General features: G+C 52.4%; 1 protein-coding gene across 2 annotated transcripts in view; it reads right to left on the bottom strand.

The window, feature by feature from the left end:
* The window catches only part of SPTBN4 (spectrin beta, non-erythrocytic 4), a gene marked incomplete at its 3' end in the record, with an annotated part of 69,179 nt that overhangs the window by 12,205 nt on the left and 36,197 nt on the right, over positions 1 to 20,777 (bottom strand). For both annotated transcript variants that reach the window (XM_080828938.1, XM_080828939.1), the window contains exons 17-24: positions 20,254 to 20,344; positions 16,582 to 16,728; positions 15,063 to 15,326; positions 5,238 to 5,462; positions 4,206 to 4,295; positions 1,385 to 1,663; positions 1,164 to 1,294; positions 163 to 367 (exon numbers count right to left, since the gene is read on the bottom strand). In XM_080828938.1, coding sequence (XP_080685064.1) covers positions 163 to 367; positions 1,164 to 1,294; positions 1,385 to 1,663; positions 4,206 to 4,295; positions 5,238 to 5,462; positions 15,063 to 15,326; positions 16,582 to 16,728; positions 20,254 to 20,344 — 1,432 coding nt within the window. The remainder of the gene's footprint in view (positions 1 to 162; positions 368 to 1,163; positions 1,295 to 1,384; positions 1,664 to 4,205; positions 4,296 to 5,237; positions 5,463 to 15,062; positions 15,327 to 16,581; positions 16,729 to 20,253; positions 20,345 to 20,777) is intronic.

Below are 20,777 nucleotides of genomic sequence, written 5' to 3'. Positions count from 1 at the left end.
CCTAAGCGCTTCACACTATGGTGAATCTTGGGGCTCCCAGAAGAGCCAGGAGGTGGGGGCTGCTATTATCCTCACATTATGACTGGGGAAACTGAGGCCCAGAGAAGCTTAGTTGCATATGCAGTAGCCACTGGTATTAATATTATTACTGGCAAAGCTCACCGTGACATGCTCAAAGTCCTGGCCAAGCTCGGGTGAGCCGGCCACCACCTCCTTCTCCGCGATCCAGTGCTCGAGCTCGTCCACCTGCCGGCTGAGCTGGTAGAGCCAATACTGCTGTTCCAGGCCTACCCTGCGCTCCTCCCCCAGTTCCTTGAGCGCCACGTACAGACGGTCCACCTGAGACTGCCGGCGGCTGATCTGCTCGCTGATGGGGGACAGGGAGGGGCAGGGACGGAGCCCCCTGAGACTTCCAGCACAGAGCTGTGACTCCCCCGCGCCCGGACACCCCCTGTTGAGGTAAGGCTGTGTATCCTCCCATCCTTGTTTTCTGCAAGGCTTGGATTCAGTGAACCCAATACTTGCAGCTGAGCACTCTGGGAAAACTTTGCTTCCCTAAGCTTGACAAGTTCAAGGCTCCCTCTTCCCCCAGCTTCTCTGTGATCCCATTCCCTGCCCCTCCAGTAGCCTGGGTGGGGCTGCTGACTCCCTACTTGGGTCCCCAGCCAGGCCATCTCAGCTCCAGGCCATCTCCTGGCTTTGGAGGACAGAGGTCTAGCCCTGTGCCTCCTCTCAGGTCTCACCCCTAGCCCAGGACTCCCAGATATGGCCCCTACTCCTGGTCTCAGGGAAGCCCTATACCAGAAGGTATCTGCCTAGGCCCAATCACAGCACTCCCAGCTTTTCAGTCCTCCCAGACACTGGGTAGGAAGGGATCCTTCCCTGTCCTGAGCTCTTCCTTCTCTCCTCAGTCTGAGACATCATCTCCCAATACCCCTGGCCCCATCCTCTCAACATCCCTGGGCACCGCCCCTCCATTCGCCGCCCACCCACATGCTGAAATCCCAGGACTCCAGCTCCTGGCAGGGAGCGCCTCTCCCACTCCAACGTCCATTGGGGCGTGTCCCAATTTCCAATAGTGAAGCTTCAGATCCTTCCCGACCATTCCTTAAGAACTGGCCCCGCCCCTGCCTGGCCCCAATCCCCCCTCCCCACCCGCCCACCTGTCCGGGTGCCCCATCTCCAACAGCGCCCGGCACTGGCGCGACAGCTGCGCGATGCTTTCCTCGTAGTTCTCCACGCCCTGCTCCAGCTGCAGGTGCTTCTTGAGCAGCTGCAGGGTGCTCTGTTCGTCCTGGGGGCACACGGCGCCCGCGATGAGGCGGCAGCGGCCGGCCCCCCGCTCCAGCGCCCCCAGGCCCCCACACCCCCAGCCCGGGCGCACCTTGCCCTTGTCCTCACTCATCATGAGCAGCTCCTGCTCGCCCAGCCACGCCTCCACCTCGGCCACATCGAAGTAGTACTGCTCCACCTGGAAGGCCGCGTCCAGCACCTGCTGCCGCCGCTCGGCCGCCTCCCGCAGTCCGGCCCAGGCGCCCTGCAGCTGCTCCCGGCCGCGACGCACGGCCTCCGCCTCGGGGCTGCGCAGCGATGCCAGCGCGCCAGCGCGCTCCAGCACCTCCTCCAGCCGTGGCCCGTGCGCCTGGATCTCCCTCCTCAGGCCCTGGGGATGGGAGGTGGGGGTGTGGTGGAGAGGAGCATTCCGAGGCCCGGGGGAACGGGGTAGCCCGCGTGCGCCTCAGAGACTGGCACATTCCACCAAGGGAACCCGCCACTGATCACCCCGATGCACCAGGCACCGCTAAGGGAGTTCGCTGTTCCTAGCTCACTCACGACCCCCTGCTGCAGCTGAGAAAACGGGGGAAAACTGACACCGAGAGCAGCAGTTCATCACCCGGGAACAAGCAGTTAGTAAGGGCGCGACAGGATTTGAACACAGCATGCAGGCTCCAGACACTGTGCTCCCAACCAAGACGCCTGGTGGTGTAAGATACCCTCTAATGGCCCAAAGGACTGAGAATCAGGCTGCTGGGGGGCAGCGCGCATGTATCTCCCGTGCAGTGAGGTGTGCACGTCTTCGGGGGTACAGTTCAACACGTTCACAAGCGGGTACACCGCATGCCCAGGTCGGGATATGGAACACTTCCATCAGCCCAGAAGGTTCCCTCTACCAGCCCTGGACTTGGCGCACACCTTACTTAGCTTCTCCTGTGCCTAAGTTTCCTTGACTTGCAAACAGAGGTGCTAAGGGGCGACCCTGAGTGCCTACCACCTGCCAGGCACTTGGCTAAACAAGGGCTTTGCAGGATGTGGCCACTCCTCCAGTCCTCACTGCCCCTCCAGTTCTCTGTCTCACTTTACAGATGGGGAAACTGAGGCACGGAGAGCTTGAGGAACTTGCCAACTTCCCAGACTGCCCTGTGACTGGTGGGAGTGGGTGCTTAATGTCCACCTCATGAGGCTGTTGTACCCTGGAGCACTCAGAGCTGAGCGGGCATACAGTAGGTGCTCAGTCAGTACTAGCTGCTGTTAGCCCTCCATGGGCTCAGAAGCATCCAGCGCTCCTGCTCACACACAGGGCCCCCACCCCCACCGCAGTGACAAGTGTGAAGTGCACTTGCACACTTCCGTCAACAATGAAAAGGACGGGCCAGTTCTAATAGTCTCCAACACTGTCAACAGTCATGAGTGTTTTCCGGGGTCTCCGGGTGGCTCGGTCTGTTAAGCGTCTGTCTTTTGGCTCGGTCATGACCTCAGGGTCCCAGGATAGAGCCCAGGATGAGCGCAGTCGGCTTCTCCCTCTTCCTCTGCCCCATGCCCTGCTCGTGCACATGCGTGCGCCTCTCGCAAATAAATTAATAAAATATTAAAAAAAACACAGCCAAGAGTGTTTTCAGCAAAATAGAAAAATGAAAGCTAAAAAAAAAACCCACAAAAAGACAAAAAACCCTTCAGCCTCTTAAAGAACTCCATCTAGGGCAGCATGGTCACAAACCTTTAAGAATCATTTGTAAGCCCACCTCCTTACCATCCTTCAGTGCCCGTTCTCCCAGCTCACATTTTTTGGTAAAGGGGAGTAATGAGAAGACCTACCTGATAAGGTTATTGTGGGGATTAAATTTTTAAAGACCCACATATAACCCCCTACGACCATACTTGGCACACAGTAAGTCTTTAATTAACCTGTAATTATTAGTATTAGTATTATTCGTTCCTCTCTCAAGCATCTTACACTGGGTTTGGTGAATGAGTGGCTTCGCCCAAAAAGTTCCTCTGCGAAGGGATTTGAAAACCACTGCTCTAAACCAACTCTCTGCTTTTTTTTTTTTTTTTTTAAGATTTTACTTATTTCTTTGACAGAGAGAGAGAGAGATCACAAGCAGGCAGAGAGGCAGGCAGAGAGAGAGGGGGAAGCAGTCTCCCTGTTGAGCAGAGAGCCTGATGCGGGGCTCGATCCCAGGACCCTGAGATCATGACCTGAGCTGAAGGCAGAGGCTTAACCCACTGAGCCACCCAGGTGCCCCTCTCTGCTTCTTTAGATGTGGAACTGAGGCCCAGGGAGGGGAACAGAGATCCAGAGATCTTAGGGGCTCAAGAGCTCCCCCTCCATGAGTGGAACGGACACTATTAGGAGTTGAAGTTCTTTTGCTGATCATCTCTGTCCTTTCTCTCTGTGGGTGGTTTGAGTTCTTACTTGTTGTTGCTTTTCCTTTTCTAATAAGCTATTCTCCTTACTGTTTCTCACGGGACCCTGACTTTCCTCCGGGGAACCCCCTCGTCTCCATCTCAGCTCAGGTAATTAAGTGAAGGCTGACACCACCAAGAGTGGCCCCTGAGTCCAGACCAGGCCAACAGAGCAGTCTAAATCCCTGGCCACCATGATTAGTTCAGGGATGGGCATGGGACTCAAGCTGAGCCCATAAGAGTTAATCCTGGGACTACTGCTGAAATTATTGAGAGGGAGAGAGAGGAGAGAGTTGACCTGAGACCAAAGCTAACACAGAAATACACACACACACACACACACACAATGGAGTTGCGAGATTCATGACATCAAGGAAGGACCTGGATGCAGCTATACCTGCTGTCCACACTCTTCTCAATCACAAGAGACAACACATTTTGGTTTTAACCACTTTGAGCTGTTTTTTCTCACTTGTCTCCAAATGTGCCCTAACCCACATCCTCCCTCTGGCTCTGCTCACCTGGTTCTTTTTGATGTACTGCTGGACAGCCTGTAAGCCACTGCCTCGATCCGTCTGCATGGCCAGTGGCAGTCGCTCCTGGACCCATGCCTGGAAAGGATGCAGGGATCAAGTCAAGGGGAGAATGCACCCAAAGACCACTGCATCCCAATTAAACTGTAAGCCACCTGCACAGGTGGCTGTAAGCCATACCACACAGGCTTGCTTACCTCTGTCCTTGGCACGGGAAGGTCTTGAGTCCTGTAATTCCCTTCCCTCTCCCTCAGCAGGCTAATGGGGACTCTTCCTTCATGTCTCAACTCAAGACATCCCCTCCTCTAGGAAACCCTCCCTGACTTTGGCCCATTGCCTCCTCTAGGCTCCCCCAGCCTCCTGAACTCGCTCATAACAGCCCAAACCACCCTGGGTTGTCACTGTCTGGAGATAAGTCCGTTTCCCCCTTCGGATTCTTGAGCCTCCTATGGGCAGGAATGGGGTCTGTCTTGGTCCCCCTGTGACCCCAGCATCATCCAAGTACAGAGCTTGGCCCATAAGGATCAAGCAAATGAACAAATTAGTGAGTGAAAGGATGAATGAGCAGATCAGGAAGCGAGTGACTGAATGAGGAATGAATGAGGGATGAGTGAATAAATGAATAGCAATAAATCAGTGGAGGAAAGAATAAAGATGAGTCAATGAATAACTAAATGACTTCATGAATAAACCAATGAATGAATGAAAGTGAGTAAATGCGAAAAAGTGAATGAATGAATGAATGAATAAGTGAACGAGTGAATGATTAAGGGAGGGAAGAACTGGATGACTGAGTCTAGCCTCGAGTCAGGGGGAAGGTCTCCCAGTTGGTCAGGGGGAAGGTCTCCCAGCCAGCTACGCCCTTGAACTCGCCAAGGTCCCACGGTCCCGCCCTCACTCCCAACCTCCACGCCCCCGCGGGCCCGCTGGCTCTCCCGCTGCCCCCCATCCCATCCCAGCCGCGCAACTATCTCCTCCGCTTTACCCGGGCCTCGCCCCAGTCCCCGCGCCCGTCCTCACCAGCTCGTCGTCAAGGTCGTGCGCCACCTGGTGCAGCTCCTTAGAGGCGAGCAGCAGGCGGCGGCGCTCCTGCAAGGGCTCGAGCAGGCGCACCAGGCGCTCGCCCACCGCGTTCTGCCGCTCGCCCACCAGCTCCTTGCTGGCCGGCTCCAGCGGCAGGGCGGCGGTCTGCGCCTGCAACTCTCCCACCTCGCGGTACCACTCCTCCACCTGCGACTCCATCGACTGTGGGGACAGGGGCACAGTCAAAGGGCTCCACCCTCCCTCCCAATCCTGCTGTGGCTCCCCAGTGCCTTTATGGTGACAGCCAAACCCCTTGCCAAGGCGCACCATTTCCAACCAGGCCCCTGCCCAATCTCCTCCAGAAGCTCTAGGCTCCTCCCTGATACCGCCACAGGCTAAACTACTCCTGCCTCAGGGCCTTCGGCTTTGCTATTCCCTCTATCTGGCTTGCTCTTCCTTGTCAATTAGATTTCAGCTCAAACATTACCTTCTCACAGCGGCTTACCTGGCCCTTTGGGCTAAAGTGACCCATTCATTCATTCATTCGTTCGTTCTCAGAACAACCCTTCAAATTTGGTGATATCCCTGTTTTACAGGGGTGGAAACTGAGGCCCAGAGAAGTTAGGTAATTTGTCCAAAGAGTCAACTTTTCCAAATGTCATAAATACGAAGGTATAGTGATTTAAGTGGTGCGTATGCCATAGGGATAAACACAGAGTGCAAAAGCAGACCCAAATACCCTGGAGAATTCATGCATTTTATAGATGCCATTTCAAATCCCCAAGGAAAAGATGGCTTATTCAATGAGTGGTCATGGGCCAATTTAGCTGGATCCCTTCCTCCCTCTTTATGCTGAAAACAATTCCAGATGGATTAAAGACTTAAATGGAATAAGTAAATCCATAAGGCACAGAAGAAAACCTGGGCAAATGCTTTTATAATCTTAGGATGGAGAAAATCTTTCCAGCCCCCCCAAAAAAAAAATCATAAAGGGAAAGATTTATAAATTTGGCCACATGGAATACTTTTGCATCAACCAAAACTCCTAGATGTAGTGAGAAGGCAAATGACAACCTGAAAAAAATATTTAACATAACTCCTATTATTAGAACAAGGAGTTACTTTCTTTGACAATCAAAGAATTCCCTTTATTCTGCTTCCTCTGTCTCCACTTACCACCATCAGCCAATTCTGTCTTTACTTGTGGCTTTTTTATTGGTCTCCTGCTTCTAGAATGGGAGCTTCTTCTTCTTCTTCTTTTTTTTTTTTTTTTTTAGAATGGGAGCTTCTTGAGGGCAGGGTTTGTGCCCGTTGACCTCAGTATTCCTGAGCACCTAGAACAGTGTCTGGCAAGTAATAGGTCTTCAGTTGTGATTCGATCAATGCACAGATGAATGTCATTGGCAAAGAAAAAGACTGCCCCCGTGTGAACAGGCACCTCTCCCAGTGAACAGGCAACACATAGAAATAAAAATAAGCACGAGGGGCGCCTGGGTGGCTCAGTTATTAAGCGTCAGCTTTCGGCTCAGGTCGTGATCCTGGGGTCTTGGAATCAAGCCTCGCATCGGGCTCCCTACTCAGCGGTGAGCCTGCTTCTCCCTCTCCCACTCCCCTTGCTTGTGCTCCCTCTCTTGCTGTCTCTCTCTCTGTCAAATAAATAAATAAAATCTTAAAAAAAAAAAAAAGCATGAGGAAGAGATGCCTAGTCTCACTAATCAGCAGGAAAATCAGATCAAAACAAGGTACCCTTTCTTGTTCACCAGATTGGCAACCACATACAAGACAGATAATATCTATTATTAGCAAAGATGCAGGGAGATGGGCAGGCACACTCAGCCGCTGTCAGCCGGTGGTGGTGTAAATTAGCAGAGCCTTTTTGGAAGGCAATTTGGCAGATCCTATCAAAATGCAAAGAAGTTCATATGCTTTGACCCAGCACTTGCACTTCCACTTCTAGGAATATAACTAAAGAAATACTGGCTCATGTGCATAAAGATGTTTGCCCAAGGATCACACGGTAAGCAGAGTTTATAATGGGAAGCAACTGGAAACAAACATGATGCCCACCAAGAGTGAAATGGTTAAACAAATCCGCATCAGTACGGAATAATGGCCAAGACTTGCTGTTAAGAGAAAAAAACAACTTAGAACATACATTTGAATATATTATATTTGTCATGGGTTGTGCATGCATAAAAATTCCCTGGAATAAACAAGAAATTAGTCACAGATGGTACCTATGGGCAGGGGAGGAGAACTCGGTGAATGGGGATAGAGGTGAAGGAGACACTTGTCACATAGGATTCTTAATAAAGTGTTTGATGTCTGAGCCATAAAATGTAATTATTAAAAAATTTAAATTAAACATTACAAATTAAAATTATTCAAAAACCACATAGGTAGTTAGTAAACACACAGAAAGAGGGCTAGCAGGATGCACCCCAAATCATAACTGAGGTTCCTTTTGGGGTGTGGGGACGGGAGGTGCGGTTAAGGGAGACTTTATGTTTCACTGAAGACTTCTACGTTAGTAAGATCTTTAACCAAAAGAATATAATTATGTATTACTTGTGTGACTCGAAACAGAGGGGGGGGGGGGAAGCCATAAAAGAAAACATTACAATAATGAAATTAAGTGGTAACAGATTACAGAAAATGACTGCAACTCAATAGTCAAAATCCAAGAACCGAGTGAAGACTGTTCTTCCAAGGTTCCGCAGCCCAGAACTGTTGGTTTTGCCAGCTCACGGTCCATCCCTTCTCCGCAGCACCTCTATGGACCCTCTCACACCTGAGCTCTGAAGCGACCATAAAAACCCCAGAGCTCCAAGGGTGGCCACATGAGCCAAGCTAGCCAATCAAAACACTGAAACCACCCTGGCTGGTGGGGATTGGGTAAAAGATAGCATGTGACCTAAGATCAGCCAAGGAAAGCCCACCTTTAAAAACTTTTTTTTTTTTTTAAGTAAGTGCCACACCCACCGTGGAGCCCAGTCTGGGGTTTGAACTCATCACGTGAGCTCAAGACCTGAGCTGACAGGTCATGATCCTGGAGTCCCAGGATCGAGGCCCGCATGGGGCTCCTAACTCCATGGGGAGTCTGCTTCTCCCTCTGACCTTCTCCTTGCTCATGCTCTCCCTCACTGTCCCTCTCTCAAATAAATAAATAAATAAAATATTTAAAAAAAAAAAAGATTTAAGACCTGAGCTGAGATCAAGAGTTGTACATTTAACCCACTGAGCCACCCAGGCGCCACCAAACACTTCCCTCTTTTGCAAGAAAAGTGTGTGACTCAGGAAGGCACTTTCTTTCCCATGGGGTTCCTCAGTTGGTAGAACATAGGCCTGGTGTGGGGTGGAGGGGCAACTTGCTGCCGACTTGCCAACTTGCTCCCGACAACGAGGCCAGCAGAGAGGATAGCAATGCCCAGAAACGGAGACAGATTGCTGAGGAGGACATAATTTGAGGAACTGATCCAGCCATGCCTGAAGCCACCTACCGCCTGGGTTTTTCAGCAACGTGAGCCAAGAACCTCCCCATTAGCCTAAGTCAATGTGGCTTGGAGTCCTATGAACTGCACCCCAAAGAGTTCCAGCTGATACAGTTCACAACCCGTAGGAGTCATGAAAATGGATAAAAAACAAACGTTGTAACAAGCCAAAAGCACACAAAAGGAATTTTCAAAAGGCACAATTACAAGCTGCAGAAATCAAAGAAAAATAAAAGTCACTCCAAAACCTTTTTCACTAGGCAAATCAGTGCACCAATGCGTAGCGAATCCAAATGCATTCAAATCCTGGAAACTCTTAAACATAATCTGAAATGCTACTAAGTTCCAGTTCTCTGTTAGATGAAAACCTCTCCATAACATGCCCACAAGAGGCCGTGTGACCCGAGATGGAATAATTCCAGGACTAACACTTTTCTACTTCTGCAAGAATGCCATGTTTTGAACGCCCATTTAATGTGGATCCTTCCTTGCAAACACGAGCAAAGGAAACAGAAGGACGGTGATCATTAAATGTACAAAGAGATGTTTAGCCTCCTTCAATGTTAAGGGAAATGCAAATTAAAATAACTTTAAAACAGGGGCACCTGGGTGGGTCAGTTGGTTAAGTGTCTGCCTTTGGCTCAGGTCATGATCCCAGGGTCCTGGGATCGAGCCCCTCATTGGGCTCCCTGTTTGGCGGGGAGTCTGCTTCTCCCTCTCCCCCTCCCTGCCCCCTACTCATGCTCTCTTTCTCTCTCAAATAAATAAAATCTTAAAAAAATAAAATAACTGCAAAACAGTTTCACTTCTCAGATTAGCAGAGGTGAGAAAGCTTGACCATGCCTAATGATGGGGGACACTCAGGGTGAGGATCCCTATCACGTGCAGGGGTGTCCACGACCTTTTCAAGGGGACACTCGGCAATATCTCTCAAAAAGTTTAAAGTGTACACCTTTGGGCCCACAAATTGTACTTGGAGGACTCTTTCCTTTCCTTTCTTTTTAGATTTGGTTTATCTATTTGAGAGAGAGAGAGAGAGAGAGAGAGAGAACATAAGCAGGGAGGGGGGCAGAAGGAGAGGGAACAGATCCCCTGCTGAACAAGGAGCCTGAGGCGGGGCTCAATCCCAGGACCCCAGGATCATGACCAGAGCTGAAGACAGATGCTTAACCGAGGCATCCACCCAGGTGCCCCTGGAAGGCTCTTTTCTACAGGCTCAAATTCATATGGACGGGAATGTCTACTGTGGTGCTATTTACACTAGTGGAAGACTAGAAACAGCCCAGACATCTCTCAACAGAGGGCTGGTTAAAGAGAGACTCTTGGGTCATCCCATGGAATATCGTGCAACCAGGAGATCCATACATTCTAGGACAAGAAAGGACACCTGGCCCAGCGAAAGGGGCAAGCTTCCGCACGGTCTGTCTCAATGTCACATATGTGTGCATATACATGGAAGATTTCCAGGACATAGAAGAAACTGTGACAACAATGACACCCCCATGGGGCGACTGGGAGGGTGCTCACTCAGTTAAGCGTCTGTCCTCGGCTCAGGTCATGATCTCAGGGTCCTGGGATCAAGCCCCGCATCGGGCTCCCTGCTCAGCAGGAAGCCTGCTTCTCCCTCTCCCTCTGCTCCAGTTTGTGCTCTCTCTCTCTCAATAAATACAAATCTTAAAAAAAAAAAAAAGAAAGAAAGAAAGAAAGAAAAAAAGAATGACACCCTGGGAAGTAGGAGCATGTATGTGTGTGTGGAGAGGGAAGAAAGCCTCTTCATTTTTCATATGATATTTCTTACCATAACAACAATACTAGGTAACACATCCTGGTGCCTGCCCCCAAGCCGGCCGGTGCTCTGAGCACTGGACTAGGAATAATTTACGTAATCCTCACAGCATAAGGGGCTGGGGGAAGATAGGGATGTTTATTTCATTCACGGTTGGATCCCAGCTCTTAGCCCTGTACCTGGCACGGAGTAGGTCTCTGTAAATGTGCGCTAACTGCCTTTGTTGGGCTGATCCCCATGCTGGTGTGTTGGGCCGTATTAGAAATTAAGAACTGTCGGGGCGCCTGGGTGGCTCAGTGGGTTAAAGCCTCTGCCTTCGGCTCAGGTCATGATCCCAGAGTCCTGGGATCGAGCCCCGCATTGGGCTCTCTGCTCAGCAGGGAGCCTGCTTCCTCCTCTCTCTCTGCCTACTTGTGATCTCTGTCAAATAAATAAATAAAATATTAAAAAAAAAAGAAATTAAGAATTGTCAAAAATTAAACCAGCTTTACAAATATCAAAGTCAGAGGAGCCACAAAGTACTGATACATTCTACCACAAGCATGACTTTTGAAAATGTTGCTCAGGGAAAGAAGCCAGACACCGAGGACCACATATTGTATGACTCCATTTATATGAAATGTCCAAAATGGGCAAATCTATAGAGTCAAAGAGAAGACTCGTGGAGGGAGTAAACTGGTAGAGGGAGCTAATGGGAATGGCATTTCGGGGGGGAGGGGGTGATTTGCAAATACATGAAAACCACTGACTTTTACACATTAAAAGTATGCATTTTATGGTATGGAATTAAATCTTCATTTTATGAAAAGACATTAAATATAAGAAAAAAAAGCAAAAGCAGAAGAGCCTACTTGGGAAAAAGCCTCAGTCACTAGCCACGTGGTAGGTAGGAATACACAAGCTTTGACCCCCAGATCATTCTCATCCCTACTTGGATCCACCTTGCTGCTTTTCCATTTTCCGGTTGGGGAAACTGAGACTCAGAGGAGCAGTCCCTGGTCCAGAGTAAAGACTGCCACAGCCACAATTTGAACCCGGAGCCAGGTGACCACAAAATCCTAGCGGCTCTCAGTCACTCTGCTTCTCTAGAATGGAGGCTCAGAAAGGAGGGGTCACTTGCCCTGGGTGGCGCAGCAGTGGGATGGGGGGGGGCTTCAAACCCTGGCTGTGCCACTCCTGTACCCCGATTCTCCCCATAGACTGCACTGAGCTCAGGAAGACACATGACACAAAGAATGAGGGGGGTGTTTCCTTAGCCAGAGATAGTGCCTTGCTTGGGGCGGGGGGAGCTTGCGGGGGTGAAGTGGGTGGTAAGGAGTCCCCAGGGACCCAGCCTAGCAGCTGCAAAGCCTCCAGTGCCTTTTCCCCTGGCCGGGCCCCCTCTGATGGCAGGAGACCAGCTTCCCCCACCCGCCCCAGGCAGGAGCCCGTGGCTGAGCCAGACCAGCTGGTCAGACCCCTGAGGACTGGCAAGCGGGGGCCTGGAACACCGCCATCTGGTCCCTGGGCCAGGAAGGCCAGTTGGCTAGGAGGCTCTGAGAGCGGACTCGGGGTCACATGGCCTCCATCTCAGGTGGGCTCCTAGGAAGCCTACTGCAGTGGTTGGGGCACGGGACGCAGGAGAGGACTCAGGAGGGCACAGGGATCAAGGGACAGAGGCAGAGATGAAGAATGGAAACAAAAAGAGAGTGAGAAAGCAAGAGAAGCAGAGACACGGACACAGGAGATGGCAACTTGCAGAGTTTCCACACAGAGGATCTCGGGGACCAGGACGGAGAGACAGGCCCAGAGAGAGGCCAAGGGGGCAGACCACTCACAGATCCACACCCCTTCTGCCTGAACCAGCCTGCTCCAGCCCAGCCGGGCCCCAGGGCCGGAGGGGTGCGGCAGCCAGGAAATTTGCCGGCTGGATGGCAGCCGCCCTCCCTCCTGCCTGTGCCCAGCATCTGAGCTCTCAGGCGGCCCCGGGGGACAGCGGGGGCCTTGGGCAGCCCCTCCCCTCCGCAACGGCAGCTCCGGAGGCCCAGCTGGGCTCCATCTGGGGGCCAAGGCCTACTGAAACACTCCCTGCCGCCTCGGGCTCCCTCTGCTGGGGAAAGTCCTGTGCTGGGGCCTGCCCCTGCCTCCCATCTCTGTGTGGCCCCCAGCCAGACCCTTGTCTCCGCTGGGCCCCGGCCTTGCCCTGGAACAACGCTTCAACAGGGCTTCCTTCTGTGGGGAGGGAAGGACAGGAGGCCCCCAGTCCTCCCTCCAAAACCTAAACGCCCAGAGTAAAGAGGGATGTTCAAGCTCACTGGTCACCGGAAAAAATACAAACGCAAACACCCATGCATGAGAAAAATCAGACTGAGAAAAATCTAAAATGTCTGACGATACAGGTGCTGGCGAGTATGGGCAGAAACAGGAACTCTCACAGGCGGAGAGAGCATTAACTGGCAGCAGACTTCGGGCAAGCTATTTGGCAAGATCATGTGAACTGAAGACCCTTCTAACTTTTGGCACTCTATTAACATTTCATATATCACCCCCCGAAATAATTTTTTAAATATTTTTATTTATTTATTTGATAGAGAGAGAAAGACACAGTGAGAGAGGGAACACAAGCAAGGGGAGCAGGAGAGGAAGAAGCAGGCTTCCCGCTGAGCTGGGAGCCCGATGTGGGCTCCTGGGATCATGACTGGAACTGAAGGCAGACGCTTAACCAACGGAGCCTCCCAGGCACCCCACAGATCCTCATCTCTTGAGAGCTCACCATATCCCCAACATCTTTCCAAGGGGTCTGCAAGGTTCCAACTATTTTATAAGAATACCATGGCGCTGGGGCGTCTGGGTGGCTCAATGGGTTAAGTTCTGGTCATGGTCTCAGGGTCCTGGGATCAAGCCCTGAGTCTGGCTCTCTGCTCGTGGGGAGCCTGCTTCCCCCCGGTCTCTGCCTGCCTCTCTGCCTACTTGCGATCTCTTGCTCTGTCAAATAAACAGATAAAAAATCCTTAAAAAAAATACCAAGTCACTATTTGCCTTTATTCTCATTCTCTCCCAAGGGTATAGTGTGGTTTTGTGGGGACCCTATGACTCATGCTTTTGCCACAGAAAACAGAACATGTGCAGAAGCAAAGGTAAGAATCTTCTAGTAGGGCGCCTGGGTGGCTCAGTGGGTTAAGCCTCTGCCTTCAGCTCAGGTCATGATCTCAGGGTCCTGGGATCATCTCAGGGTCCTGGGATGGAGGCCCGCATGGTGGGGGGCGGTCTCTGCTCAGCAGGGAGCCTGCTTCCCCCTCTCTATCTATGTCTGCCTACTTGTGACACCTCTCTCTGTCAGATAAATAAATAAAATCTTAAAAAAAAAAAAAAAAAGAATCTTCTAGTAAGCCAGACATGAAAGAGTTGCAGTACTGGAGACAGTGCCAATCTCCTAATTTTTTTTTTTTTTTTGGCTTGGAAAAGAGGTATTCTTCATAAAAGAATGCTCTGGGGTTAATATAAAAAATGGATTTATTATCGTTGTTTTTATGTGAGTCATTTATTTGTTTTAGTGCAGTAAATATTGATAGGTAAAATGCACCAGAACCAAAGCTCTTTGGGGATCGCCATGATTTCTAAGCGTGGAAAGGTGTCCTGGAGACCACACGTGGGGGCTGCTGCTGTGTCTAAAGCAATGACATCACTGGCATCAGATTCAGCTCTGTGTATCTCTTTGCTCCTTTGCCTGTCCCCCTGACCAGAACGTGAGCCCTGTGAAGGCTGCAGGTTCGGGTCACTTTTGCCCACTGCTGCTCTCCAGCACCGAGAAAAGCGCCTGGCATACAGTCCGTGCTCAGTGAACATTTGCCGCATGAATGAATGAATAGATTCTAATCAACGTCTTTCGGCTTTGATTATTAGCTAACTTTTTTTTTTTCTTTTTTTCTTCTTCCCTCCCAGACCCTATGCCGAGCCCTCTAGCAGTGTAACTATGCAGGGGGCATGTCCAAAGCAGCAGTGAAGAGTCAAGGGTCCTGGATTTGAATCCAGGCTCTTCACCTGCTCCCCTGGGCCAGTAAGGTTGCCTCTTGGAGGCTCCGTTCCCTGTCGTGGTCAGGCGGCATGCCTGGCACTCGGAGGCAGGAGCTGTTGTGCCTCGAGAGGGGATAAGCAACATCCGCTTTTGAACTTCCAGCCAGTCGTGTCAAACGATCAGATCCCAAGCACTGACCAGCGGCCAGCTAGGAGCCGAGACCATGCAGACCCTGCATCTATCCTCCAAGCCCTCCTCACGTCCTAAGGGAGCCGCCGGCTAGCTGTGTGTCCTTGGGCCAGGTGCTTTACCTTCTGTGCCTCACTTTCCCCATTGGTAAAATGGAGGACAGTCACTGGACCAATCTCTTAGGGTTGCTGGAAGGAGTGAGTTACCATTAAATGCATTCCCTTGGTACCCCCTTTCTGCTCTTCCAGCCCTTCTAACACATCTGAAACAAATCCCTCTACTAAATCCCCTCTGTGTGCAATACCTTGACTCAGGCTCCCCGGGGGCACGCAGAGGCCCTGTCGAGGTTGGCCAGGTCATACCTGTAGCTTCTTGAGCTGGCTGTTGACGGTGGCCAGGTCCCCGCCAGGATCCACGTCCTGCAGCTGGCTTTCCATGTGAAGGAGTTTCTTGTCCAGCTCGGCGAAGCTCTGCACCAGCTGGTCGGCCTTGCTGGCCTCAAAGAGCTGCCGCGCCTTGGCCTGGGTGGTGCTCTCCAGCTCGGCCCAGCACTGCCGGATCTCCCCCAGCTTTTTCCGCACCGAGGCCGCCAGCTCTGGCTTCTCTTGCATCAGTTGCTGGCCCTCCTGCCCCAGACAGGTGGGAGACAGGAAGGGAGTGGGAGGGGGGCAGGTGGTGGGGAGGGACAGAGAAGTATGGGGGCAATGGGACACAGGGAGAGACATGGAGACAGAGACAGGCCCAGAGATGGAAGGAACCAACACATGGGAAGAAGGATGAGACAAAAGACGGATAGACAGAGAGTGAGGGACACAGGGACATGCCCATCAAGTCAGAAACATGGGAAGAGGCCCAAAGAAAGACAGATGAGAGAGAGAGAGACAGAGAGAGAGATGGAGACAGAAGAGACAGGGGGAGAAAAAAAGAAGCAGAAAGAATGAACTTCAGTTAAACTCAAAGATTGACTTTGCCCCCTGCCACCATTTATGGGGCATAGATGAGTTTAAGGCTGACGTGGGTATCCCCTTTGAGTCAGGAGAGTGGAGATACTGAGGGCTGTAGGTCTAGGGCTCCAACAGGAGTAGGGATCAGTTTTGGGGGTTGAGGCTGGGTTCCTCCAAGACTCAAGTCAAGCTCCTTGGTGGTCTAGAGCTACATATGGTACAGTACATATAAAAAATAACAATACCGTACCAATTACGTTTCCAGGTGCCTGGCCTTGTATTAAGGACTTTATATGTATGACTTAAGAGCCCACGGAAGTAGCAATGTTCATTGCTTCCTTATCTAATTTTCTTTCTTTAAAGTTTTATTTATTTAAGTAATCTCTGCACCCAACACAGGGCTCGAACTCACGACCCCGAGATCAAGAGTCAAATGCTCTTCTGACTGAGCCAGCCAGGCATCCCTCTTTCCTTATTTTTAAAGCAGAGCAAACTGCGGCTCAAAGAAGTTAGCACAATTCGCCAAGGCTGGTAAGAGGCATAGACACAATAAAAACCCAGGGTTGGACGAATCCAAAGTTCACATTAATCCTGGGTCTCCCAGGACGGCTCCAGCCTGTCTACTTGACCTTCCAGCCTAGGTGCTCCATGTGGAATGGGGGAGGTTAGAGGAAGGGTAAAATATTTAAAAACCAGACGGGTATGGGCACCATGCAGAAGAGATGCGAGCCATTTTACAGATGGCAAAACTGAAGCTCAAAGAGGTTACTAGAATTGCTCACGGCCCCATGGCGAGGAGCAGATGTGGAAATGATCTGTTAAGGGTTCAGAGGGGTAGGAAGGGCAGGACAGCAGTGGTGGGTTCTGAAACTGAGATGTGGGTGCCCTGGAGGCCTCCAGCACCTGACACGGGCAGAGGGACGCTCTACATCCTCACCCTCTCGATCTTCTCCAGCCACTCCTTATTCTGAGCCAGCTCGGCCATGAATGCCTGGTGCCGGAGCCATCTCTTATGCAGCTTGTGGCCGTCTTCCCTCGTGCCATCCCGCGCCATTAGCATTTTCTCATGGATCCAGCCATCCAGCTGTGCAGGACAGGGAGAGGAGCACAGCTGATTCCCCCAGCCTGGCACAGTACCTCTATCCATTCCAGAACATCCCAGATTCAAAGCTTAGGCTGCTAGATTTAGGGGGAAGTTGGAAGGAAGGGATGGGAGAAGCTTTACAAGTACGGTCTTTGTTGGGGGTTGGGGGGAGGCATTCAGGCTTTCTCCTAGGGGGTGGAGGATGGATGGGCATCCCCCCAAATGCCCAATCTCTTCGTTGCCCCATCCTCAGGGCTGCCCTTCTCAACTCCTCATAAGCCCCCAAAGGCACAGCTTCTGGGCCAGTCAGGCTCCTCCCTCCCAGGGACAAATCAACCCTCCAAAACTAGACCTCCAGCTAATTTAGCTAACTTCCAGTTTAGCCCCTGCTTCCCACGCCATTTTCCCAACAGCAACACTTTGACCCTTCCATCTAGTTTTAGCCACCTCCAATAAGGACCAATTCGAGATTTTCAAACCATTCCCAAGGGTATCAAATGAAGCCCGTATCTAGCGCTAACCTCCCAATATGGCCAGTTGAACTCCTAAACAACTTCCCAACTAGAGCTTAGTCTAATTCCCTCCAAACTAGCCCTCTGATCTGGGGTAAACCCATCCCCCACAACACATATCCAGCTTCCCTAATGAGCCCACAGGACTTGCCATATTCAGCCCTGGGACTCCAAGACTGCAGTCCCCAAACCATGACTAGTTCTAGCCCCCAGCCAAAGCCAACCTCCTAAATGTAAGCAAAAGGACCACCTTCTGGCTCCTCAAACGAGCCAACCCCAAAATCTAGCCCCAGACTCCTCAACAGGATCAGACAGAACCTTCCTATGCCAGCCCCCTTCCCAAACTAAAGCCGGTTCTATTTCCCCCACTGGCCAGCAAGACCAGTCATCCAAAATGCAATCACAGAATAGCCCCCTCTCATTGTCCTGAGCAGGACCAATCACAAGGTTGCCTTCTGAGCCCCCCTCAAGACTTGTCCCCCAAGCCGGAATCTCCCCACCCACTCATGACCAAACCTGGCACCTGGGACATTTTGCTCCTCCCCCTTCCCCCCCCCCCACGTCACAAGATCCTCTTCTTCCCTCCTGCAAAAAAAAAAAAAAAAAAAAAAAAAAAAAAAAAAGGAAAAAAAAAAAAAGACTCTAGCTCCATCTGAGAGGCAAATGCAGTCATAACCAAGGACAAATCCTGAGCCGGCCAAACCCCACCCTGTGTCCCTGGAGCATGTGCTCCCTAGGGGTCCAGGTCAGCTTCAGACTCCGTCATACACACACGCGCACACACACACACAGACACACATGAGCCAAGTCAAATGCTGAACCCTCCAACTCAATTCACAGGTTTCTGACATACAGGGAAGAGCTCGCCAATGGCAGCCACAGCGCACAGTCAAGGCAAAGCCCCTAAAGGAGACGGTACTTCGTCATCAAGGTAAAGTACCCCCAAAGTGACTGACCCCCATCACCGAGGACAAAGCTAGGGTCCTGAACAACCAAGGAAACAGCCCTCAAAATCAGAGCCTCCAAACCCAGAACAGATCCAAGTCCCTCACCGCCCAAAGCAGACCCCCGCAAAAGTGATTTGCTCCCATCATTTAAAGCTAATACAGATCACGCAAGAACCAAGGAAGATACCCCTCAAAATGTTGAGAGCCCCCAGCCCCGGGGCAAAAAATCAGATCCCCCGTTACCCAGAGGAGAGCCCCCTAGAGAGGATGAGACCTCCCTAACCCCCCGGGCAAATCCAGACTACCTCCGGAGTAGCCTCAGAAGTCCCCCTTTTCCGCTTCCCTCCCTTGGGACCCGTCCCCTCAGTCCCGCCCGCACCAGCACCGCGGACAGCTCCCAGCTTCGCTGCCCCTCCCCAGGGCTGGGGTCCCTGCGCAGGTCCGGCCCGCCCCCGCACCGTCCGCGCCCCTCCTTTCCGCGGCCTCGGCGGGCGAGCACGCGCTCGAGCCCCCTCCCCCGCACGCCTCGGCGGGGACGCGCGTCAGCCCCTTCCTCTGGGCGCCCCGGGGACCTGAAGTGGCGGCGGCGTTGGCGGAGCGTCCCTGCGGCGGGCGGGCTCTCGCCCCTCCACTGCGACGGCGGTGGCAGCAGCGGTGGCGACCGCTGAGACGCTCGCGGACGCGCGCCCCCGCCCCCGCCCCCGCGCCGCGGCAGCGCGCCCGCCCGCGCGCGCCCCCTGCCTGCCTCCGTGCCCGCCTCCTTGCCCGGCCTCAGCTGGGGTGGGGGGTAGTGAAGGAGGATTCAGCACCTCCCTAAAGCATGGGGAGGTGGGGGGTGGTTCTGCGCCATCTCAGATTATTGCTACTTGGTCCAGAACAATCTCACAGGAGGGAGAAGGAGCTCCTGGACCTAATGGAAGGGCAGGAGGGAAGGGGGCCCTGGGACCTGGGCTACCGCAGCTTCGTGAAGTACGGGATGGGGTGGACTCCTAAACCATCTCTAATGAGAAGGGACTCAGGTTCCTGGCTATCTCAGGAATATAGATACCGGATATGGGAGGGGTCCTAGAACATCTCATAAGATGTTCTGCCAGATGGACTTACAAAATGGGACTGCCAGAATAATCTCCATTGGGAAGGAGGGAGACAGGGTGTTCCTAGGCCTATCTCTAGTGGGCTTGAGTCCCAGACCCATCTCTAACGGGCTTGAGTTATGTGGAGGTGGGCGGTATGGAGGCCCTTGTCCTTCATATGTGGAGAGAACCATCTCCCGTGGCGGGTCACCATGGAGGGTGTCAAACCATCTTTAATAGGAGGAATTGGGGCCTGTTTCTGAGCCATCTTTGTTTAGGGGGAACTTAGGCACTGGATCGTTATGAAGGGGGTGGTGATGATCCTGGGTAGACGGATGAGGCCTGGATCATCTCTGGGGGTTACGAAAATGTTCACTGGGCCATCTCTAATGGGATGCTCTTTTACGTGGTCCAGAACAGTTTCTATGGAATGCAGGGGAAAGGGGGGGAAGGGGGTAGCATGCCTCCTGAACCGTCTCTAATGGGGAAGAAATCCTGAGCCATCTCAGGATTTGGGGCGATCCTTCCAGATGTGTAGGTCATCTCTAAAGGGGTAAAGCTTGATTCCTGGACACTTTTAAAGGGGTGAAGGCTTGTTTCTGGACGGTCTCTAACCGAAGTTGCGCTCTGGGCAGCTGGTCTACCCACACCTGCCCCTGCCCGTCTCCCAATACTCTCCCCAGCAAGGCGGTTCTCACAAATCTCCTGAGAGAAAGGTGAGATCACCGCGCGTTCCCGCGGGACCCGTAGGCGCGAACGCGCGCCGTTGCCAGGGGCGCCCAGGGCCCCTCCCTCTTCCCGCAGCGCGACAGGAGGCGGGGGCTGCGGAGCTTGCGCACTGAGGCTGGAACCCGCGCGCCTCCTGGCGGCTCCGAGTGAACATCGCTCCACGACCCACTTAGACGGGGCGTCCCCGCCCCGAGGAGCCTCAGCCCTGGAGCACTTCCCTCCTTAGGAAAGAAGTCATCGGCCCCGCACAGCTGGAGATCCTACCTCGTGGCAGTCTCGGAGGAAATGCTGCAGCCCAAGTTGGTCGTGTAGCTTCTGCATCCATTGCTGGGCCCGTAGTTGGTTTTCTTGGCTCCTGAGGATGGGGAGAGAGGGGCTGGGGCAAGCCTGGGGGTGGGAGGGTGGGGGGACACTGGCGGAGGGCTGTGCGTGCATCGGGCTTGTCAAGGCTAGGAACCGGGGGCATATGTAATTGTGAGGAAGAGGAGAAAGTAAGGTGGGGATGGGGCGATAGGGAAAGACACATTGGTGAGGGCAGAGCCAGGGATGAGCCAGAGAGGGGCAGAGGGAGACAGAGAGAGAGAGAGAGAATGGGAGAGACAGACAGAGACCTGGAAAGAAATAGAGACACTGAGAAAGAGTGACAGAGAGACACAATCCCAGAGAGATAAGAGATTTGCAGAGTAGCGATACCAAGAGACAGTAACTTAGAAATCAAGAGACACCTAGGGAGAAAGAGAGAACAGGAGGGGGAGACAGACTCAGAGAGAGAGAGAGAGAGAGAGAGA

The sequence above is a fragment of the Martes martes genome, assembly GCF_963455335.1.
Source record: "Martes martes genome assembly, chromosome: 17".
Classification (NCBI taxonomy): domain Eukaryota; kingdom Metazoa; phylum Chordata; class Mammalia; order Carnivora; family Mustelidae; genus Martes; species Martes martes.
Note: the sequence above shows the minus strand (reverse complement) of the source record. Positions and strands in the feature narration are given on the sequence as shown.